The sequence below is a fragment of the Eptesicus fuscus genome, chromosome 15 (assembly GCF_027574615.1).
Source record: "Eptesicus fuscus isolate TK198812 chromosome 15, DD_ASM_mEF_20220401, whole genome shotgun sequence".
NCBI lineage: Eukaryota > Metazoa > Chordata > Mammalia > Chiroptera > Vespertilionidae > Eptesicus > Eptesicus fuscus.
The window spans coordinates 61,531,819-61,550,640 of record NC_072487.1 but is presented as its reverse complement, the minus strand read 5'-3'; the positions used below and the strand labels follow the sequence as shown (position 1 = coordinate 61,550,640).

The 18,822-nt window shown below is 43.8% G+C and overlaps 1 protein-coding gene across 1 annotated transcript in view; it reads left to right on the top strand.

The window, feature by feature from the left end:
* The first annotated feature begins 4,430 nt into the window (after positions 1-4,430).
* Positions 4,431-18,822, top strand: part of ECPAS (Ecm29 proteasome adaptor and scaffold) — a 98,815-nt gene continuing 84,423 nt past the window's right edge. Inside the window, exons 1-2 of the mRNA XM_054727050.1 lie at positions 4,431-4,764; positions 13,488-13,591. Of these exons, the coding sequence (XP_054583025.1) occupies positions 13,570-13,591 (22 nt within the window). The 5' untranslated portion in view covers positions 4,431-4,764; positions 13,488-13,569. The remainder of the gene's footprint in view (positions 4,765-13,487; positions 13,592-18,822) is intronic.

Here is an 18,822-nt window from a genome sequence, read left to right as displayed (position 1 = left end):
GGATAATTGAGTCATTTGGGATAGCTGGATTTTCTAGATAGTTTAGAATTGCTTATTATAACCATTGTAGATGAAAAGCTTGGTAAAATATACTTCATACTCCCTTGTTTTCTGATGCTGATATACTAAACATAATTTTACTATTTCTTGATGTCAGGACTAAAGCCATGAACATCAATTATTCAAGTGAAATAATTTCAGCGCCTATGGGGTGGACAGTACTTTTGTATTTTATAAATAACCCCAGCATGCTTTGCTTTTTGAATTCTTATAGCTTCTTTTCATAGTTTTCCTGTTTCTTATTTCTTAGGGTGTCTATTAGCACTTCTGTCATCCACGTACCTGCCCAGAAGAGCACTCTTTGATATTCTGCTTCTAATCTCCTTGGACTATGGAAAGGAGATTAGTTACCTTGTTAGAACTGTGCATACATTTAATGTGACTAGGCCTACAAAAGGAGAGAGGGGACTTTTAAGGAGTAAGAGGCACATTTTTAGTTCTTTGATTTTGTGATATCTTATTTTCTTTTCTCAGTGGTCTCTTCTCTGTCCCCTGTTCATCCCCTCCCTTCCTCCAATGCCTTCTTGTCCGTTTTTAAATGTTGAAGTAAATTCTAGATAGAAAGGATCTCAAGGCCACTACTCAAAACAAAAGTGTGTAGTAAGAAGATGAAGCTATGCCCAGCTGGTGTGACTCAGTGGTTGAGTGTTGACCTATGAACCAGGAGGTCATGGTTTGATTCCCAGTCAGGGCATATCCTGGGTTGCGGGCTCAATCCCCAGGGTGGGGCATGTAGGGGGCAGCTGATCAATGATTCTCTCTCATCACTGATGTTTCTATCTCTCTCTCCCTTTCCCTTCTTCTCTGAAATCAATAAAAATAAAACAAATAAAAAAAAAGATGAAGCTATGTAATGGGAAAAATAAACTATAAGTAGTTTGAAGGGAGAAGCAACTATTAAAAAAAGCTAGAAGTGCCGAAACCGGTTTGGCTCAGTGGATAGAGCGTCGGTCTGCAGACTGGAGGGTCCCGGGTTCGATTCTGGTCAAGGGCATGTACCTTGGTTTCGGGCGCATCCCCAGTGGGGGGTGTGCAGGAGGCAGCTGGTCGATGTTTCTCTCTCATCGATGTTTCTAACTCTCTGTCCCTCTCCCTTCCTCTCTGTAAAAAATCAATAAAGTATATATATATACTTTATATATATAAAAGCTAGAAGTATAATAAAGCCACTGGAATTGTAAGCACCATTGTAAGCGGCTATTAACTACTATCTGTAATAAGTTGTTTTTTGCCTGACAATTTCACATATACATATAGAAATGTGTGACTTCATAAAGATGTATGTATAAGAAAGTTTTACAGTAGCCTTGTTTTCAATAGTAAAAAATTGTAGACAACCTAAATACTCATTTGTAGGGGAACGATTAAATAAATTTTGTCATGTATTTAGTATGCAGCCATTTAAAAGAAGGAGGTAGTTCTGACATACATGTCATAGTGGTTAAGAGTGGACTCTGGATCCACACTGCTAGGGTTCAAATACTCTCTCCACCACTTTCCAGTTGTGGCACTTTTTTTTTTTTTTTTAAACAGATTTCAGAGAGGAAGAGAGAGATAGAAACATTAATGATGAGAATCACTAATCGGCTGCCTCCTGCAGGCCCCTTACTGGGGACTAAGCAAGCAACCTGGCAACCCAGGCTTGACTGGGAATCTAAATGAACTGTGACCTTCTGGTTCATAGGTTGACACTCAACCACTGAGCCACACCAGCAGGGCATCCAGTTGTGGCACTTTCGATACATTCTTCAACCAGCTGTGTCATAAAAATCCCTACTTCATAAGATTGTTACGAAGATTAAATTAATTCATCCAAGTAAAACACTTTAAACAGCGCCTTGCTCATTAGTATTAGCTACTGTTATCATTACTGATAGGAAAGGACAACTGTGATATATCGTTTGGTGAAAAGATAAAGTTTCATAATATGTGTAGTATGATTTCATTTTTGTCAAAACAAAAATCTGTGTACACACATATATAATTTGCATACACATGGACTCTGGAATTTCTATGTAGGAGGAACTGATGAGTTGCTAGCTGGTTTTGTCTGGAAGTAAACTTGCCTAACTTTTTTTTTTTTAAATATTTTATTGATTTTTTACAGAGAGGAAGAAAGAGGGATAGAGAGTTAGAAACATCGATCAGCTGCCTCCTGCACACCCCCCACCGGGGATGTGCCCGCAACCCATGTACATGCCCTGGACCGGAATCGAACCTGGGACCCTTGAGTCCGCAGGCCGACACTCTATCCACTGAGCCAAACCGGTTTCAGCAAACTTGCCTAACTTTTTTTTAAAACTTAGGTTCTCTATTTTTTTTAAATGACTTTAGAAGGATCTATGTGAGGTTATGGAAAGTCAAAGTCTCCCCAAACCAGTCCTTGGTGCAGCCACTTTATACATTCATAGAAATAGTCAGAAAAGGTTGTGTACACCCCTTTTAATAGGAATTGTTTCTAGGGATGAGGGGATGGTGGGCAGGGAGGTAGGGGACAACCTTTACTTTATACACTTCAATATTGTATTCTTTGAAAATAGTTTGTGTATTGACTGTGTCAACAACAAACGAAAAGAGCCAAAATGTCCTCCAAAGAAGGGATTGGTTAATTTAATGTACTATGAAGTCATGACCAAAAAGTGTGGTGGTGTACAGCTCTTGGAATTAACATGGAAGAATGTTTATGGGGGGAAATATTGACCAGAACTTTATTTTTTTTTCTATTTTTTAAAAAATATATATATTTTATTGATTTTTTACAGAGAGGAAGGGAGAGAGATAGAGAGCCAGAAATATCAATGAGAGAGAAACATCGATCAGCTGCCTCTTGCACACCTCCTACTGGGGATGTGCCTGCAACCAAGGCACACGCCCCTGACCGGAATTGAACCCAGGACCCTTCAGTCCACAGACTGACGCTCTACCCACTGAGCCAAACCGGCTTCAGCCTGACCAGAACTTCATAGTGATTGTGAATCCCCTTCCCGTCCAAGTCGTATTTGGGGCTGCACATACGTGTGTGCAGAGACAAGCCCTTGCAGGATGTGCACTCAACTGTACCTGTTAACTATCGTTTTCTCTTTGAAGTGGGGTGAGGGGAAGAAAGGGCTTTCACGTTTTTTTATGACATTCCAATTTTCTGGACATTCACTAGGGCTTTCTAGATGTCCACTTTTAGGAACAAATGCAGTTTTACCCCATGTACAATCTTGATTCCTTCCTCTTATGAAAAAAACGTATCTGATCTTGTACCTAATTTGTTACGACAGTACCATCACTTAAAGCACTGCAATTATGCAACCCCTTCATTTGAATTCCATTTTGCAAGCGTTTTTTTTTTTTTCTTCTTTTTTTTCAAGTACATGACCTCACAGACAAACTGAAGGTATACAGTGAAAATCGGTAGATCAAAAAGTAAATCACTCGGGTCACCAAAAGGAACGTAGGTATTACAATATACACGTTTTAAAACATAGCTCATAGAAGCATATATATATATATATATGTGTGTGTGTGTGTATATATATATATATATATATATATAATTTGAATTTTAACTTTAAAAAATCGGTTCATTTAACTCTTAGTAGGGCTTAGTGATTTCCCTCCACTCGGTCGTCCTCGACCCTAAGAGCGCCAGAAACCTGCCCTCGACAGCGCCTAAGGGAGCCCAGGGGCCCAGGGAGCCCGGGCCGGGGCGGCTCGCGGGGCCGGGCTCGCTCGGGACTGAGTCAGCGCCCAGCGCCGGGGCCGAGAAGTTCGGCGGGAGGCGCAGGGCGGGGCTTCCTCCCGCCGACTCCGAGCCCGGCTCCACTTTCCCGAGTCCACGTCTCTTCTCCGGACAGGCGTGTTCCTTCAGGTCGGGGCCGGCAACGTGACAGCCGCGGCGCTTTCGAAAGGCAGCTCCGGCCCCGCTTCGAGGGTCCTCCCCCCCTGCCCGAGCCCCGGGCCCGCGCTCGGAGGAGCCCCTCGCGGGTGGCAGCGAGCGGTCCCCGGGGCACAGTCCGCCGAACGCCTCGCTTCGCGGGGGCCCGAGCGCCGCATCCCCGGCATGGAGACCGGCTCGGACTCAGGTCAGAGGCCCGCGCGTCCGGGGGCCCGCTGCGGGCGGCGCGGGCGCGGCGGGACGGCGAGGGCAGGCCGCCGGGCAGGCCGCCGCGTGCCGGGTCCGCGCGGGGAGCGCTCCCGGGCCGGCTCCGGCGCGCGGGGCGGGCGGCGGCAGGTGGGCAGGACGAGCCGCGAGCGAGCGAGCGAGCGAGGGCGGGCGGCGCGCGGCGGGCCCGGCGGGGGGGCCGCTGGGAGGATGGCTCAGCTCTTTCTAAATATAAAACCGGCGTGAGTTGGGCGAGCGCGGCGCGAGCCCTCAGAGCCGCCGCGCGGGGCCGGGCGCACCGGACTCGGCCGACGGACGGCGGCGGCTCCGCAGAGGCGCGAGGCTGCGAGAGCGCCCGAGTCGCGACCTCGCGGGGGGGAAGGACGGCGAGAGCGCCGCGCGCAGGGAGGAGGACGCAGGCGGCGGGCGGGCGGGCCTCGTGGGCGCCGCGCGGCCCGCACCGGACGACCCGAGGCGGCTCCGGGTCGCTGCAGCCCCGCGAGCCGCGAGCCCCCCGCGCCGCCCGGCCGCGCGCTCCCCCTCCGGCCCCTCCCTCCCGCCGCGGCGCAACATGGCTGCGGCCGCCGCCTCCGCCTCCCAGGACGAGCTGAGTAAGTGCCACGGCGAGCCTGCGGCCGCGAGCCGGGGCCGGGGCCGCGCGGGGCCGGAGGCCGGAGGGCGGGCGGGCTAGGGCCGGGACTCGGGCCGGTGGGCAGGCGGCGGCCCGGCGTGCAGGGGGCTGGGGCGCCCGGGCCTGGCGGGCGGGGCGCCGGACGCGGCCGCCGGCGTTTGTAGGCCTCAGGTTTGCACCGTCACGTTGCGAAATTGAAACCGGAGCCCCAGGCGGAGCCACCTCTGCCCGCGATCCGCCCCGGGCTCGGGGGTGGGGGAGCCAGCCCCCTGCCCGCGGTGCCTGGGCGGGCGGGCGGGCGGGCGGACCGGCCCGAGCCCCAGGGTGACGGGCAGTGTCAGCCCGTCCCGTCTGACCCCGCGGTGCCCCCGCTCCCCGACCCCAACTGTTGAGCGAGTTTTTAGAAATAGCGCTTTCAGGGACGGGGGGAGAGGATGCCTGTCTGTGAAACCCCAGAAAGCCGCGGCGAGGCCAGGGACCGGCGGTGACCCTCCGGTGGAGCAGGAAGGACGGGAGAGCCGAGAGGGTGGCGGCGCCGGCGGCCGCCGGAGGACCCGCGGGGTGACAGCGCTCTCAGCGGGGAGAGCCAGTGCACACTCGACCTTAAACGTTGCCATTTTCCAGGGGACGGCGATCCTCGAGCCGGAGAGCGGTGGTCACCCTGAATTCCAGGCCGCCACGCCCGCCGCCCGGGCTCGCCTCGGTGCCTTGTGGGAAGTGTAGTCCCGGGGCGTGCAGGCCCACGCCGGGGCGGGGGGGGGGGGGGGTGTCATAAAAATGGAATTTGTCTAGGACGTGTAAGATTAATTTCTGATTGCGTTTGCGGGTGGTTAGATGCATGCTTTCGGTTTGTTTGTTTCCCCAAGGCCGCCCCTCGGTTAATGACAAAAAGGAGGTGTTATTTTAGGGATGCCTGTGAGTTTGACGTGGAATGAAGAAGCAGCCTGGGTGAGGTGTCCCCAAGCTTGGTGAAGTTTCTGCCGCTTTAGCCCCTTCTGAATTTTTCCATATGAAAGTAGTTATACACATAATTCCTGGGTTTTTTTTTTTTTTTTTTTTTTGGTGCTTGGCAGTTTAAAGGTACTTTGATGTGCATGATCTCATTTTTGCCCTCATAACAACCTTAGGAAGCAGGTAGGTAGGAATTATCCTTGCTTTAAGGAGGAGGCAGGTTTAGAGAGATTAAGTTCCTTGCTGTCTTCACACAAAACTGGTGTAGCAGGAGGAGTGTGGGCTCGTTTGGAAGCTGAACTAAACAATCGGGGTGTGACCCCGGGCGGGACGGAGAGGTGAGAGGTAGACCCGGGGCTGAGAGCCACTGGGTTGCTTGCTTGTCTGTCAGTTCCGAGCTGGAGCACCACCAGGCCTTCTGGGGAGACTAGTTCCCTGATTTTTTCCTTCCGTTTTTTTTGTTTGTTGTTATTGTGGTAAAATACACATAACAAAGTTTACCATCATCACCATTAAGTATACAATTCAGTAATATGAAGTACATTCATTTTGTTCTGCAAGCATCACCAGACTCTTCAGAGCTCTCTTTATCTTGCAAAACTGAAATTCCATATACGTTGAACCCTAACTCCTCTCAGCCCCTGGCAACCACCATGCTACTTTTTGTCTCTGATTTTGACTACCCTATGTATCTCATGTAAGTGGAGTCATACAGGGTTTGCCTTTTTGTGACTTGCTTATTTCACTTAGCATCAAGTCCTCAAGGTTCATCCATGTTATGGCATGTGACAGAATTTTCTTCCCTTTTAAGGCTGAATGATATTCCACTGTATGTATACGTCACATTTTCTCATCCATTTCATGTCAATGGAAACTTGGGTTGCTTGTATGTTCTAGTGATTATGAATAATGCTGCTATGAACATAGGTATACAAATAACTTTGAGATCCTGTTTTCAGTTCTTTTGGGTATTTACCCAAAAGTGGGGTTGTTGGGTCATATGGTCATTCTATTTTTATTTTAAAAAAAACCTTACCTGAGGATATGTCTTTTTATTGATTTTTAGAGAGAGAGAGAAAGAAACATCTATTGGTTGCCTATCATAAGCACCCTGACATGGATCGAACCTGCAACCTGGGTATGTGCCCTGACTGGGAAACAAATCGGAGACCTTGCTGTGCATGGGACAGTGCTCAAACAACCACTGAGCCACACAGGCCAGGGCAGGCCTCAGTATTTTTTTTTTTTTTTAATACATTTTATTGATCTTTTACAGAGAGGAAGAGAGAGGGACAGAGAGCCAGAAACATCGATGAGAGAGAAACATCGATCAGCTGCCTCCTGCACACCGCCCACCGGGGACGTGCCCGCAACCAAGGCACATGCCCCCGACCGGAACCGAACCCGGGACCCTGAGTCCACAGGCCGACGCTCTATCCACCGAGCCAAACCGGCTTCGGCAGGCCTCAGTATTTTTTATGGGTATGAGGTGGTCTGACATTAAAAATTTTGATATTGCATGATATTTATTCCTATTGTACCAATAAACACGTTAAAATCTGAAGTACTACTTGGAATGGCGAACAAAACTAGAAGTGGATATCATTTTAGTCTTTTAAAGAGAAGTAGGGGGAGAAAGAGAGAGAAACATCAATGTGAGAAACATTTGCACATGCCTTGACCAGGGATCAAACCCGCAACCTGGGTATGTGCCCTGACTGGTAGAAGAAACTTCCGTCTTTCGGTGTACCAGACGATGCTCTCCAACCAACTGAACCACACTGGCCAGGGCAGAGTGGATATCATTTTAAAGTGGTTGATGTATTTGTACTTTAGGTACCTGTTAAAGTGCTGATAGTACTTCTACTTCTAGTTAAGGAATTTTTTGGCTTTATCAGCAGCTACTGGAAAAGTTAAGAACAAATAGTTCCAATCTTGCTTTTCCAGTGTTTTGTTTGGTTGAATTATCAATCATCGACCACAGATGTCTGTTGACTTGATTTCTGTATTTCTTCAGGAAATGGCAGTTGGCACCTTAGAATAATTTAACTTGAAGTCACACACATATATACTGTTTAAGAAGTTTCAAATAAACTACTTTTAGTTTCAGAATGGCTATAATAAAAGAATAGATGGCTGGCACAAAGGTGCTTTTTAAAATTCTGCCATAAAAAAGGAGCTAAGTATCTGAATATTTACTGGCTATTGTTTCTGACTAGTAGATGATGATAAAAGCAAACTACAACATGCTAGCATTGTTTTTCCTTAATAGCTTATTGTAAAAATCTTCAAATATACAGAAAAGTTGAAAATGAGCATTCATATACCCCTACTTAGATTCTACATTTGATATTTTACTAGCCCTATCACATGTCTGTCCATCTTTCAATCTATGTTTTATTAATCATCTAAACTATGTTTTTAGTGTACATTTCAGTGGCATTATGAATCCACTTTTTGATGCATTTCAATGTAAATTGGAGGCATCAGTACACTTCCTCCTAAATATTTCAGCACTAGCATTGTTATGCTTTGTATATATTCTTTCAGTTGTCAAAATAATCCTAAGAGGTAGGTAAAAATTATCGCTGTTTTATGGAATGGAAAACAGACTTTAGGCTCCCAAGCTCCAGCAGCTAGTCAGTGGTAGAGTTGGATCCCAGGTGTCTCAGACGCCAGTGTGCGCTCATAACCAGCCTTCAGGCTGAATTACTTCTGTGCATCACAGAGTGTTCGTGCTGATGAAAAGATCAAGTCAGATGCTTTGCTAAATTCTCTGCAAAATGTTACTTTAATTCAACTATTTGACGGCTATTTAACATTGCTGTAGGGAACAAAAGAATTATAATTCTGTTGAGAAGAAAGAGGAGGAATCCATATAAATGATATAACTAAGTGCCAAAATGTATTATAATGCTAAAGCAATATTATCATCTGTAGTTCCCAGGTCTGTTATTTAGAGATGTACAGCTGTGATAACACAGTTTCCATTTTTTACCTTTACATTTGAAGTGATATACATATTATAAGTTTAAATTAAATCTATCCCTGCTTTCAATTGTATTTGCCACCGCACTTTTCAGGAGCTCCTGAGAAGCAGAATTAGGGTTGTCTTATTTTACTTTATTTTTTTTGGAGTAGTATCATTGATGTTATGAGGGTTAGCAAAAGGTATGAGTTGGGATTTGTTAGAATTTGTTTTCACAAATATCATTAATTGTCACTTTGAGTCAGGTATTGTAATAGAATCATAGTAAAGCTGATGTTTCAAGGCTTAACCATGTGTTCTGATCACTTTGTACGTGTTGACTGATGGAGCCGTGCAGCAGTGTTCCCTGTGAATTTGGTGCTGCTATTTTCTCAGTGGTGGAGCTTCCCTCGTTTTACAGTCATGGCTTGAACTCAGATTCTCCAATTCCTACGTTTGTTATTTCTGCTCTACCACTGTATTTACTGTATCCGAAAGGGAAAATATACAGTTTATAACAAGGTCAACATGGCTTTCCCTCCCATATCTTTCTAGCTTCTGGAATAAATTTGTAGTGTGTAAAATGTGGCAACATTCTGATGTATATTGAATAGAACATAGATTTTGAGGTAAGATGCCAAAATAAAGAGAACAGTTAGTTCTGACAAAGGCAGTTCTGAAATCTAGTTTGTGAATTACTTAAGGTTATTGTCTGTAGTTTTCTTTCTTTGTATACAAACTATTTGGAATGAAATGAATTTCAGTGCAGGGCATGTGGGTTAGTTATTCTCGTAAAATCCTCTGCCAGTTCATGGAAAAGTTAACCGTATAGTTATGTTTTAGCAGTGGGTATGGAAATTTCTGACAGAAAGAAGGAAGCACTTGAGACTTTTCACCTGGTCAGCTGTTCAGTGATTTCATATTCTGGGCTTTATAATTATAAGGCATCCTCAGTATCTGATCTTCACTGGGATAAAGACAATGCATGGAGGAGTAACAACCTGTAATCTTAAGGCACACTGATACTATTCGATTTGACCGTTTGACACAGCCATGGGAAACTTCAGCTGCAAAAGTTGGTCAGATAATCAGCATGTCGAATACCTTCTGAGAGAGTCTCTCTGCCAGTGCCAGGAATCCTAGTGCCTTTTAGAGGATGAGCCATGGTGTAAGCTGTGTAGGTGAATGGGATTCTGTGGGCATACTGATATGGTACCTTTAATGACAGCCATACATGAAATTGAACTGATCTTTGGCAAAAAGCTAAAGCAAGCCTGTATCATTTAAATTTTGGTTACTTAATCAAATAGGAATGTTAAAATGGAAAATAATATTTCTGTGTTGTTGTTTTTTTTTTTACCAACTTCTAATCTTTCAATTTCATCCTATTGTTTTTCATTATGCTTTCAGTAAAATGTAATCCTATATAATAAAAGGCTAATATGCAAATTATCCCCTCGACTGGGAGTTCGACCAAGGGGCAGGCCGGCCAGCCAACCACCCGCAGCTGCTCCTCCCGGCCAGCCCGGCCCGATCGCCCTTATTGGGGCGGGCCAGCCGGACCCCACCCATGCAGGAATTCATGCACCAGGCCTCTAGTATTTAATAAAGGCCAATGTCTGTGAGAATTGTTGGCACTAGGGCATTCGGCCTTGTTCAGAAGATGTTAAAATTGTAGTCACTGCCAGTAGCTCAGATGGTGTGATCCATTTTGCTCCAGATTAGCGGTTGTCAACCTTTCAGACCTCATGGACCACCCACAGACCACTGGTTGGTGACCACTGTTCCAGATGGTCTGATCCAATCTCTGGTTTCAGGTCTGACCAGTCTCTGCCTTGATACTTGCCATCTTGTATGGCTTGTTTTTCCCACATGTTTATCAGGTCAGTAAGCAGACTTTAAAACTGAGTGACTAACATAATGGCACTGTCCTTGGAGGCCTTAGAATTCAATGTAGAGATAGATTTATATGTAAATACTAGTGGCCCAGTGCACGAAATTCGTGCACATTAAAAGGGAATTAATTAGAGGAAATATTTTAATATTGCTGTTTGCCCTTTCTCTATAATAGAAATGTCAGAGATGAAAGAAAATTAGTAAAATGTATATGGAAACCTTCCTCCTGTCAGAGTCTGGGGCGTGCCGCGGGACCCAGAGTCAAGTCCCTGCCCACCTGCGTGCACCTCGATATCACGAGAGACCCAGACCCAGACCCAGACCCGGCCGGCCCCACCCCCATTGGGCGAGATCCAGACCCAGCTGGCCCCAACCCCATCAAGCCCTGTCAGGTGGGGGGGCACAGCCTCAGGTCCCCCGTCAAGCCCTGCTGGGGCGGGGGGCGTGGCCTCAGGTCCCGTCAAGCCCCACCAGGCAGAGGCGTGCAGACTCAGGTCCCTGCTGATTGCTTGTTAAGGCTCGTTACGGGAACTCGGCCTCCGCTGTGGGTGCAGCCATCTTGAGTTACGAAAAACCCGCCTCCACTGTGGGCACAGCCATCTTGTGTTATAGAAACCCCGCCTCCACTGTGGGCTCTGCCATCTTTGTGATGGCATGACAGTCAATTTTCATATTCCCTCTTTATTAGATTCCTTCTTTATTAGATAGGATAAATAATGTGAAGTATGATGAAAAATGCCTAACAGTTCTTTGGAAACGGCAAAAAGTGATACTAGTATTCCATCTTAAGGGAACAGTAGCTTGAGCTAAGACAGAGGTTGGAAAATAATGTGTCTTTCCGAGAAAGTTTGAGTAAGTCTGATATGCTGGAATGGGGGTGCTATGGCTGCATGAAGTACTGGGGAAGGAGATAAGATTTGGAGTTTGAGACTTGGCCCTTTCTGCCTTTTATTACTTGGGATGTTGGGCAAAATATCTTACCTTTGTAAGTCTCAGTTTCTTTATCATAAAATTGGGATAATAAGAAATACTCATAGTGCTGTTAGGATTAATGTACATGAAAATGCACTATATAAACAATTAAGCTCTGTATAAATTATTGCTATTTTTTAGGGGGAGCAGTAGGAGATGAAGCTGGGAAGATAGGTTGAGGCCAGTTCATATAGGAATGTCAACGCAACTAGTTTGGACTTTGTTCTGTAGACAGTGGAGAACCATCAAAGGCTTTTAAGCAGTGGTTGTAACATGAGTAGATTTGTTTTATAAGGATAACAGGTGGCAGTGGTGTAACATTGATTACAAAGATCCAGAGAACACGAGCAGCAAAGACTTATTAGGAGGGTATCACAGTGGCCAGGGAAAGGAAATTTATGGTCTGAATTGGCAAGGAGGTAATATAATCTAGAATCTCTAAAATAGGCAGAAATTACTGGCTGGCTAGATGAGGGTTATTCAGGAGAGGAAGGAGTTAGAGATAATTCGAATAATCTACCTGAGAGGTGAGAGGGATGGGGGGAGTGTAGTCTCTAGACCAGGCGCCCTCAAACTACGGCCTGCGGGCCACATGCGGGTGTTTTTGCCGTTTTGTTTTTTTACTTCAAAATAAGATATGTGCAGTGTGCATAGGGATTTGTTCATAGTTTTTTTTAAACTATAGTCCGGCCCTCCAACAGTCTGAGGGACAGTGAACTGGCCCCCTGTTTAAAAAGTTTGAGGACCCCTGCTCTAGACAGATGTAGGGAGGTGGAAGTAGAAAATAGAACAGATTTGTGTTCAACAAATAAATTATTTGTTAAATGAATGACTGAATAATTGAGGCACCCATGTTGGGTTGTTTAGGGAGACTGTTTTGGATAGAGGCTAAAACTGTCTGGCATTGAAGTCAGAGCTGGCTTTGAATCCTGGCTCTGCCACTTTGTAGTTAATGTCCTAAAGAAGGGATTTAACTTCTGGGTCTTGGTTTTCTCATCTGTAAAATGGGAAAATAACAAAACCTATTTTACAGGGTTGTTATAAGAATGGTAAGAGAATGCATGCTAAGAACTTGGCACAGTGCTAGGCAAGTGGATTGTAGGTGTGTGAGAACTTTAGTTTTGAAGCTTGGGGAAGAGGAGGGATGATGGTGGAGTCATGGGAAAGGACAGATTGTCCAAAGGACAGCTGTTTGGGGGCTATGTATATGTAGGGGTGAGAAAAAGACAAAGAAGAATCAGGGAAGGGGATTAGGAGTGCTGAGAGAGGGCAAAGGTTCCCAGAGTTATGACTGTTAGGTTCTCAGTTAAAATGTGCTAATAACATGTGCCTACATACTGATATTTTTCTTATAAAATTATTGTATATTTCAGATACTTTCTTTTAATTTTGATGCAAGGTTTTGTGTGTTTATGATATATACATATGCACATATATGGTAAAATATATGTTGCATTGGTATTAGAGTTTTTTAGTCTTCAGTGAATAATTACCAGTGTATTTTTAAATTATTAGCATATTCTACATAGTAAATTTTTTTTATACAGTACATTTCTTATTCTTTCTCCAATTTGGTAATCACTATGGGGCATCAGGGGATCTTAGCATAGAAATGAAAAGTGCTTTAAAAAAAATGGTATCTATGGTCCTGGTTGGGTAGCTCAGTTGGTTAGAGCATCATCCTGATATGCCAAGGTTGCCGGTTCATTCCCAGGTTAGGGCACATAAAAGAATCAACCAATGAATGCATAACATAAATAAGTGGAACAACAAATCTGTGTTTCTCTTTCTCTCCCTCCCTCTCTCCTTTCCTCTCTCTCTAAAATCGATAAATAAAAATCAAAATAATAATAAAAAATGGTAGCTGTAAGTATAAATCTTTTAATTGTTTTTTTTTCCGGTGTTCTAAATAATAGATTCTTTATACAATTGCATATGTACGAGTGGATGAACATACCCTTGGTGATCCAGAGGATTTTTGTCAAGACTGGATAAACCATGTATCACATTGATTGTAGAGGTTAGTAGATTTAGTTCTTTAGGATGTATGCATTTTTTTTTGTAGCAGAATTTAAAAATGCATTGATTATCAAGCAACAGTTACCCCTCTAGGTCTTCATGGGCTTTTCTCCTTTTCTAGCTATCCTGAGAGAATCAGTTTAGTTCATGTTAGTTTCTATGGACCTGAAGCTCTATTCTCTGTCTTCACATAAACATAAGTTCGCAAAGATGTTACTTAGCAGTGTGCACAAGGAAAAGACTGAGTGTTAAGTTTACAAGTAGCATTGTCTGCCACAACCACAAAAAATGATTTTACTTGCTCCAGGAATATCATCATGGAATTAATTGTTTTGTTTGTGAAAAGAGGTATTGATAGAGGTATTATTCTGGTAATTGGATAGTGCTAATTCTGCCATTTTGTCATGCACTGTGATGGAAAAGCCACTTGATTCTACTTCATTCTGAGAATGAATAAGAGTATGGTGTCAGTTTCACTCTTGGATGATATTGGATGGTCCTTTGATTGAAACTCTGTAAGTTCAGATTGTAATTCTCAGATGTCATGGGCTGAATATACTATGAGTGTCTGGGATTTTGTAGCTTCAATCCAAAGGTGCGTTTTATTGCTATCTTCTAACTTAACTATTGGGTTCCTCCTCCCCCAGTGCATTCTGTTTTTCAGTATGTATATTGCTGTTGGTGATGTATGATGCCTTAATTCATTTAGGTGGAATTTTGAGGGATGCATTGAATGGAATATTTTATAAATCAAAGTTCAGCATTGGAACAACATTTGTTATTTTACATATCTTCATTCCATCACAGAGAAATGGAAAATTGGGCGGTTGAAGGAATTGTTTAGAATTGAATTGTTTAGAAGATAAATGAGGAGGACATTGTTTATTCACTCTTAGATTCTTTCTTTCTTAAAGATTTTGGGCCTGTAATAGATGTGTTAATGTCATTGTGATATAGTGAAGGCAAGCAGGTCAAACCACAAATGCTGGGATTTAAATAAAGAACATTCTAGAGTTTACACATCAAAATGAGCATTGTCCTAAGTAATTAGCTGGATCTGAACTATCATATTTGACTTTTATGCAGTCTGAACTCTTGCATAGTATATATTACCTCCTCTGAGCCAGCTTTCATAAGCTAATCTCTCTGCTCATCAGTTTACTAACACTGATTTCTAAATGGGTATCTGCCAGTTACTGTCTCTGAGGGAAAGGGCTCCTTGGGAGGTGGGAATGTTTGTGGACCTCAGTGCATCTGGGGTCTGGCACTTATTTATTAAATTTAGGATACATATGCGGGTTGCTGTCTCCTCACTTGGTCCAACTCTGCCTAGCTAGCCCTCTGACTTCTTTCCTTCCTCTGTGTGTGTGTGTGTTAGGGGAGGAGGGGGCAGTACGGGATGGGGTGTGTGAGCAGGGAGGAGTGGTCTTGCTATGGGCTATGCTGGGTTGGTTGGAAGGGGGCTTAAAGTAGCCTGACATCATATGTAGATGGCTAGGATTTCTGAAGTGGCAGGAGAAGAAAGACTCCCTTTCCTTGCTTAGAATCTAGTCACTAGTGTATCCTGATGCAGGGGTTTCCATATTGGAGTATCTGCCTGGGCCCTGGGAATATCTGCCTAAGACTGGTAGGCTAGGGCACAGGAAGATGGTCTGTCGATTGCCATATTTTTGGATGGGAGGGGTGCAAGCAGGGACTGTGTTAGTAGGAATCTCTTGCTCAGGACCTCATTGTCTGCAAGGGTTATTTGCCACCCCCTTGGACTGCCCTGGCTAGAAGGAGGCAACTCCTGCAGCAACTGTGATGGGTTGTCTCTTTCTTGGAATGGATCCTCTCCCCACCTCCGACTTAATATTTAGTGCTAGATTTCCTGACATTCCCCTTTTTAAGTTCATTTGCATTTACGGAGTTCCTTTTAAAAAGGTGGGGGAGGGAGCAATCCTGTATTTAAAAGGGAAGGAGTAGCCCTGGCTGGTATGGCTCAGTTGCGTGCCTACTATATACCACCAAACGGTAGTGGTTTCAGGGCACATACCCAGATTGTGGGTTTGATTTCTGCTTGGGGTGTGTAAAGGAGGCAACCAATTGATGTTTCTCTCTCCTCTCTCTCCCTCTAAAATCAATAAAATATATTCCTAGTGAAGATTAAAGACAAACAAACAAACAAACAAAATCTTTAAAACAACAACAACAAAACTAAGGAGTACAGATTACAATTCTAAGCATTAATTCCTCAAGAAGTTTCCTGTTGACCTCATTAGGATTTTTCCAAGTATTAGAGTGGCATTTAGTACATTGAAATGGTATAGAGGAATCAATAGATATGTGGATTTTAACTTTTATTTAGTACCTAGTTAGGTTTATAATTCACAGGATTTATTTACCAGAAAAGTATGAGTATTACATACAAAATCTAGATGCCAGCTAGAGCTTCCTTATTCTTCATAGTTTCAGCCTCAAACTCATAATTGCAGATTATTGTCAACATTCAGGGGTATTTATCCTCCCTCCATCACATCTAGTTTTTATGAATTTCCTATAATTTACTTTACTTATGCTTTTCTTACCTTCTGGGCTTCCTTCTAAAAATGGTGTTTTGGTTCCACCCAGGTCAGCGTGGACATGAAACTCCCTGTTTCACTGGTATGCACACATGATCCCCTTTTCCAAGCATTTCAGGAATTTAGTTAACTCTTAGAGATGCGGTGAGTCATGGGGCAAGGCCTTGCTGTGGAGCTTTGATTTTCCTCCCGTTCACTGATCCATCCTCCCTCCATCTCTTTTTCTTTTCTCATTTCCGCTGTGCAGTAACTATGCACCCTTCCTGATTTGGAGCAGAACAGTTCTGCCACACAATTGGACCCTCTGGAATTTTTTTCATTATCCTCTTTCTCCTTCTCTTCATCATCTTTCTCTAAAAAAGAATCCTAAGCACTTGTCATAGGAATGAAAAATATACAGTCCCTTTTCTAAGAGGTTCTGATGTCAGGTATTATAAATTGTGTCAATGTAAGAAACATTCAAACCAGTAGAGAATTTTTGTGAGTTTGAGCTAAACTGATGACAATTGCCAGGAAGAAAATCTCAACAGATTGAGAAAATACTCCAGAGAATGGCAGTTTTGCATCTTATTTTATATATTACAATTAAAAGAGAAGATGTTAATGGGTTACATAAAATTCATTGGTGATTTGCCCAGTCCCGCCCCGACGGCCACCTTCTAATTAATTACTTTCAATGTGCACGAATCAGTGCACCGGGCCTCTAGTGTTATGGGCAAAAAGACAATAAACAGGCTTAAGTAAGGTGAAAGTTGACCTTTGTCAGGGAAGATTCTAGCCTAGGACATTAACTACCCACCATAAATTGCTTTAAGTTAAGTTTTAATTTCAGATTATGCTAAGTTACTTTAGGTCTCTGAGTTTGTAAGTCCGCCATACGGGCCTTCCCTGAGCTTGTCAGGTTTAGTATGTGGCCCCTTTTCATCCAGTTGCCTTGCTGTAGATGTTAACTGTATAAACTTATTTTTTTTCTTTATGCCTGTATAAACTTCTAAGTAAAAAAAAACAAAAAACTTCTAAGTAGCTTTTCTAATGCAGAGGAAGTAAGATTTCATATATTCAACAGGTATTTGAGCAACTACTCTCTGCGAGGCACTGAGTTAAATGCTGGGATACCAAGAGACTTATGTCACTGTTTCTCAACCCGGGGAGCTCTAGAGATGGATGGAGGGAGTCAGGTGGAGTCAGATTCAAGTCATACCTCAAAGAGTTGTTATGGCTAGTGAAGGGAAAATTGGGCAGTTACATAATGTACACATAAGTGGCAGGAGAGATGTAGAAAGGTCTATGGGAGTTTATAGTGCCAGAATGGGATGTGTAAGTGTGGAGCATTTTGGGTTTGAGCTGGACTTTGAATAGGGAGGATTTGGATGTGTGGAGATGAAGAGATGGTTGGGAGAGTATCCCCGGTAGAGGGACTGGTTAACAGAAAGAATTGGGCTGGGAGAACATACAATACACTTAATAAGCTGTTGCTTATCAGTTTGGATGGCAGTTGGGGAATGAATGGGATGAATGGTTGAGAAAGTCCCTTGAGGCTAGAATCTTAGAAAGGACTTCCTCTCTGATCTGATATTCATCCTAGGCATGTGTTGACTGCTTAATTTTTAATGTATTTTTATAGAAGTACATTTCTTGCCCAGCTGATGTGGCTCAGTGGTTGACCCATGAACCAGGAGGTCATGGTTAGATTCCTCTACAGGGCACATGCCCAGGTTGCGGGCTCCATCCCTAGTAGGGGGTGTGCAGGAGGCAGGTGATTGATGATTCTCTCTCATCATTGATGTTTCTATCTCTCTCTCCCTCTCCCTTCCTCTCTCAGAAATCAATTTTTAAAAAAAATTATTTTTTTTCCCAGTCAAGACCTTCCATTTGTACTTGGACCCAGTTGTGAGCTGGTTTAAGCAAAAACGGGGCACTTACTATGAAGGAATCAAGGAGTCTATGGAAACAAGAGGGGCCTGTTTCAAACAAGAGAGGTTTGGAACGAAGGACTGGAAGTCATCAGTTCTGCCAACTTCTCTCTGCGCCTCCATGCTATTATTTCTGCAGACCAGCTTTTCCGATTTGTGCTCCATAGGGTAGGCTGAGGATGCCCATGTCATTTCTCTCCTGGCGTACTCTTATTAAGTACAGGCATTCAGGGAGGCTTAACTCTTTGGTCCCAATTCTGAACCTGAGGAACGGATGAATTGAGTGGCCACACTGGCTGTGGCCAGGGTACAAAGTCATGTGGTACATAGTTGTCTAGTAAAGCTTAGAATCTCTCCCATATTCTCTGCCTCAACCTTACTATAATCAGCCTACTAGAAAGAACATTGGGTTTGGAGTTGGACTTCCTGAAGTTTGAATTCTAGCCCTGCCACTTAGTACCTTTGTAATCTTGGTCAACATTCTTAACGAATCCTAAGCTCTCTTTCCTCATCTGTTAAGTTGGAGCTAGTATTACCTACTTCAAAAAATAATACTTTAGAGGTAGGTAGGTACTGTATATTTGGAGGGTAAAGACCTTTCTAAGTTTAACTTACAAGTCTGTGTCTTGTTAGCTTGGACACCTTTGGCAAGTCAGATCCGAAGCCCCAGTTTTTTATGCATAAATGCAGACAATAGCTGCTCACCTCACAACGTGTTTTTTTGATACTTAAAAGGCCATGTGAAACTGCCTTGTGAG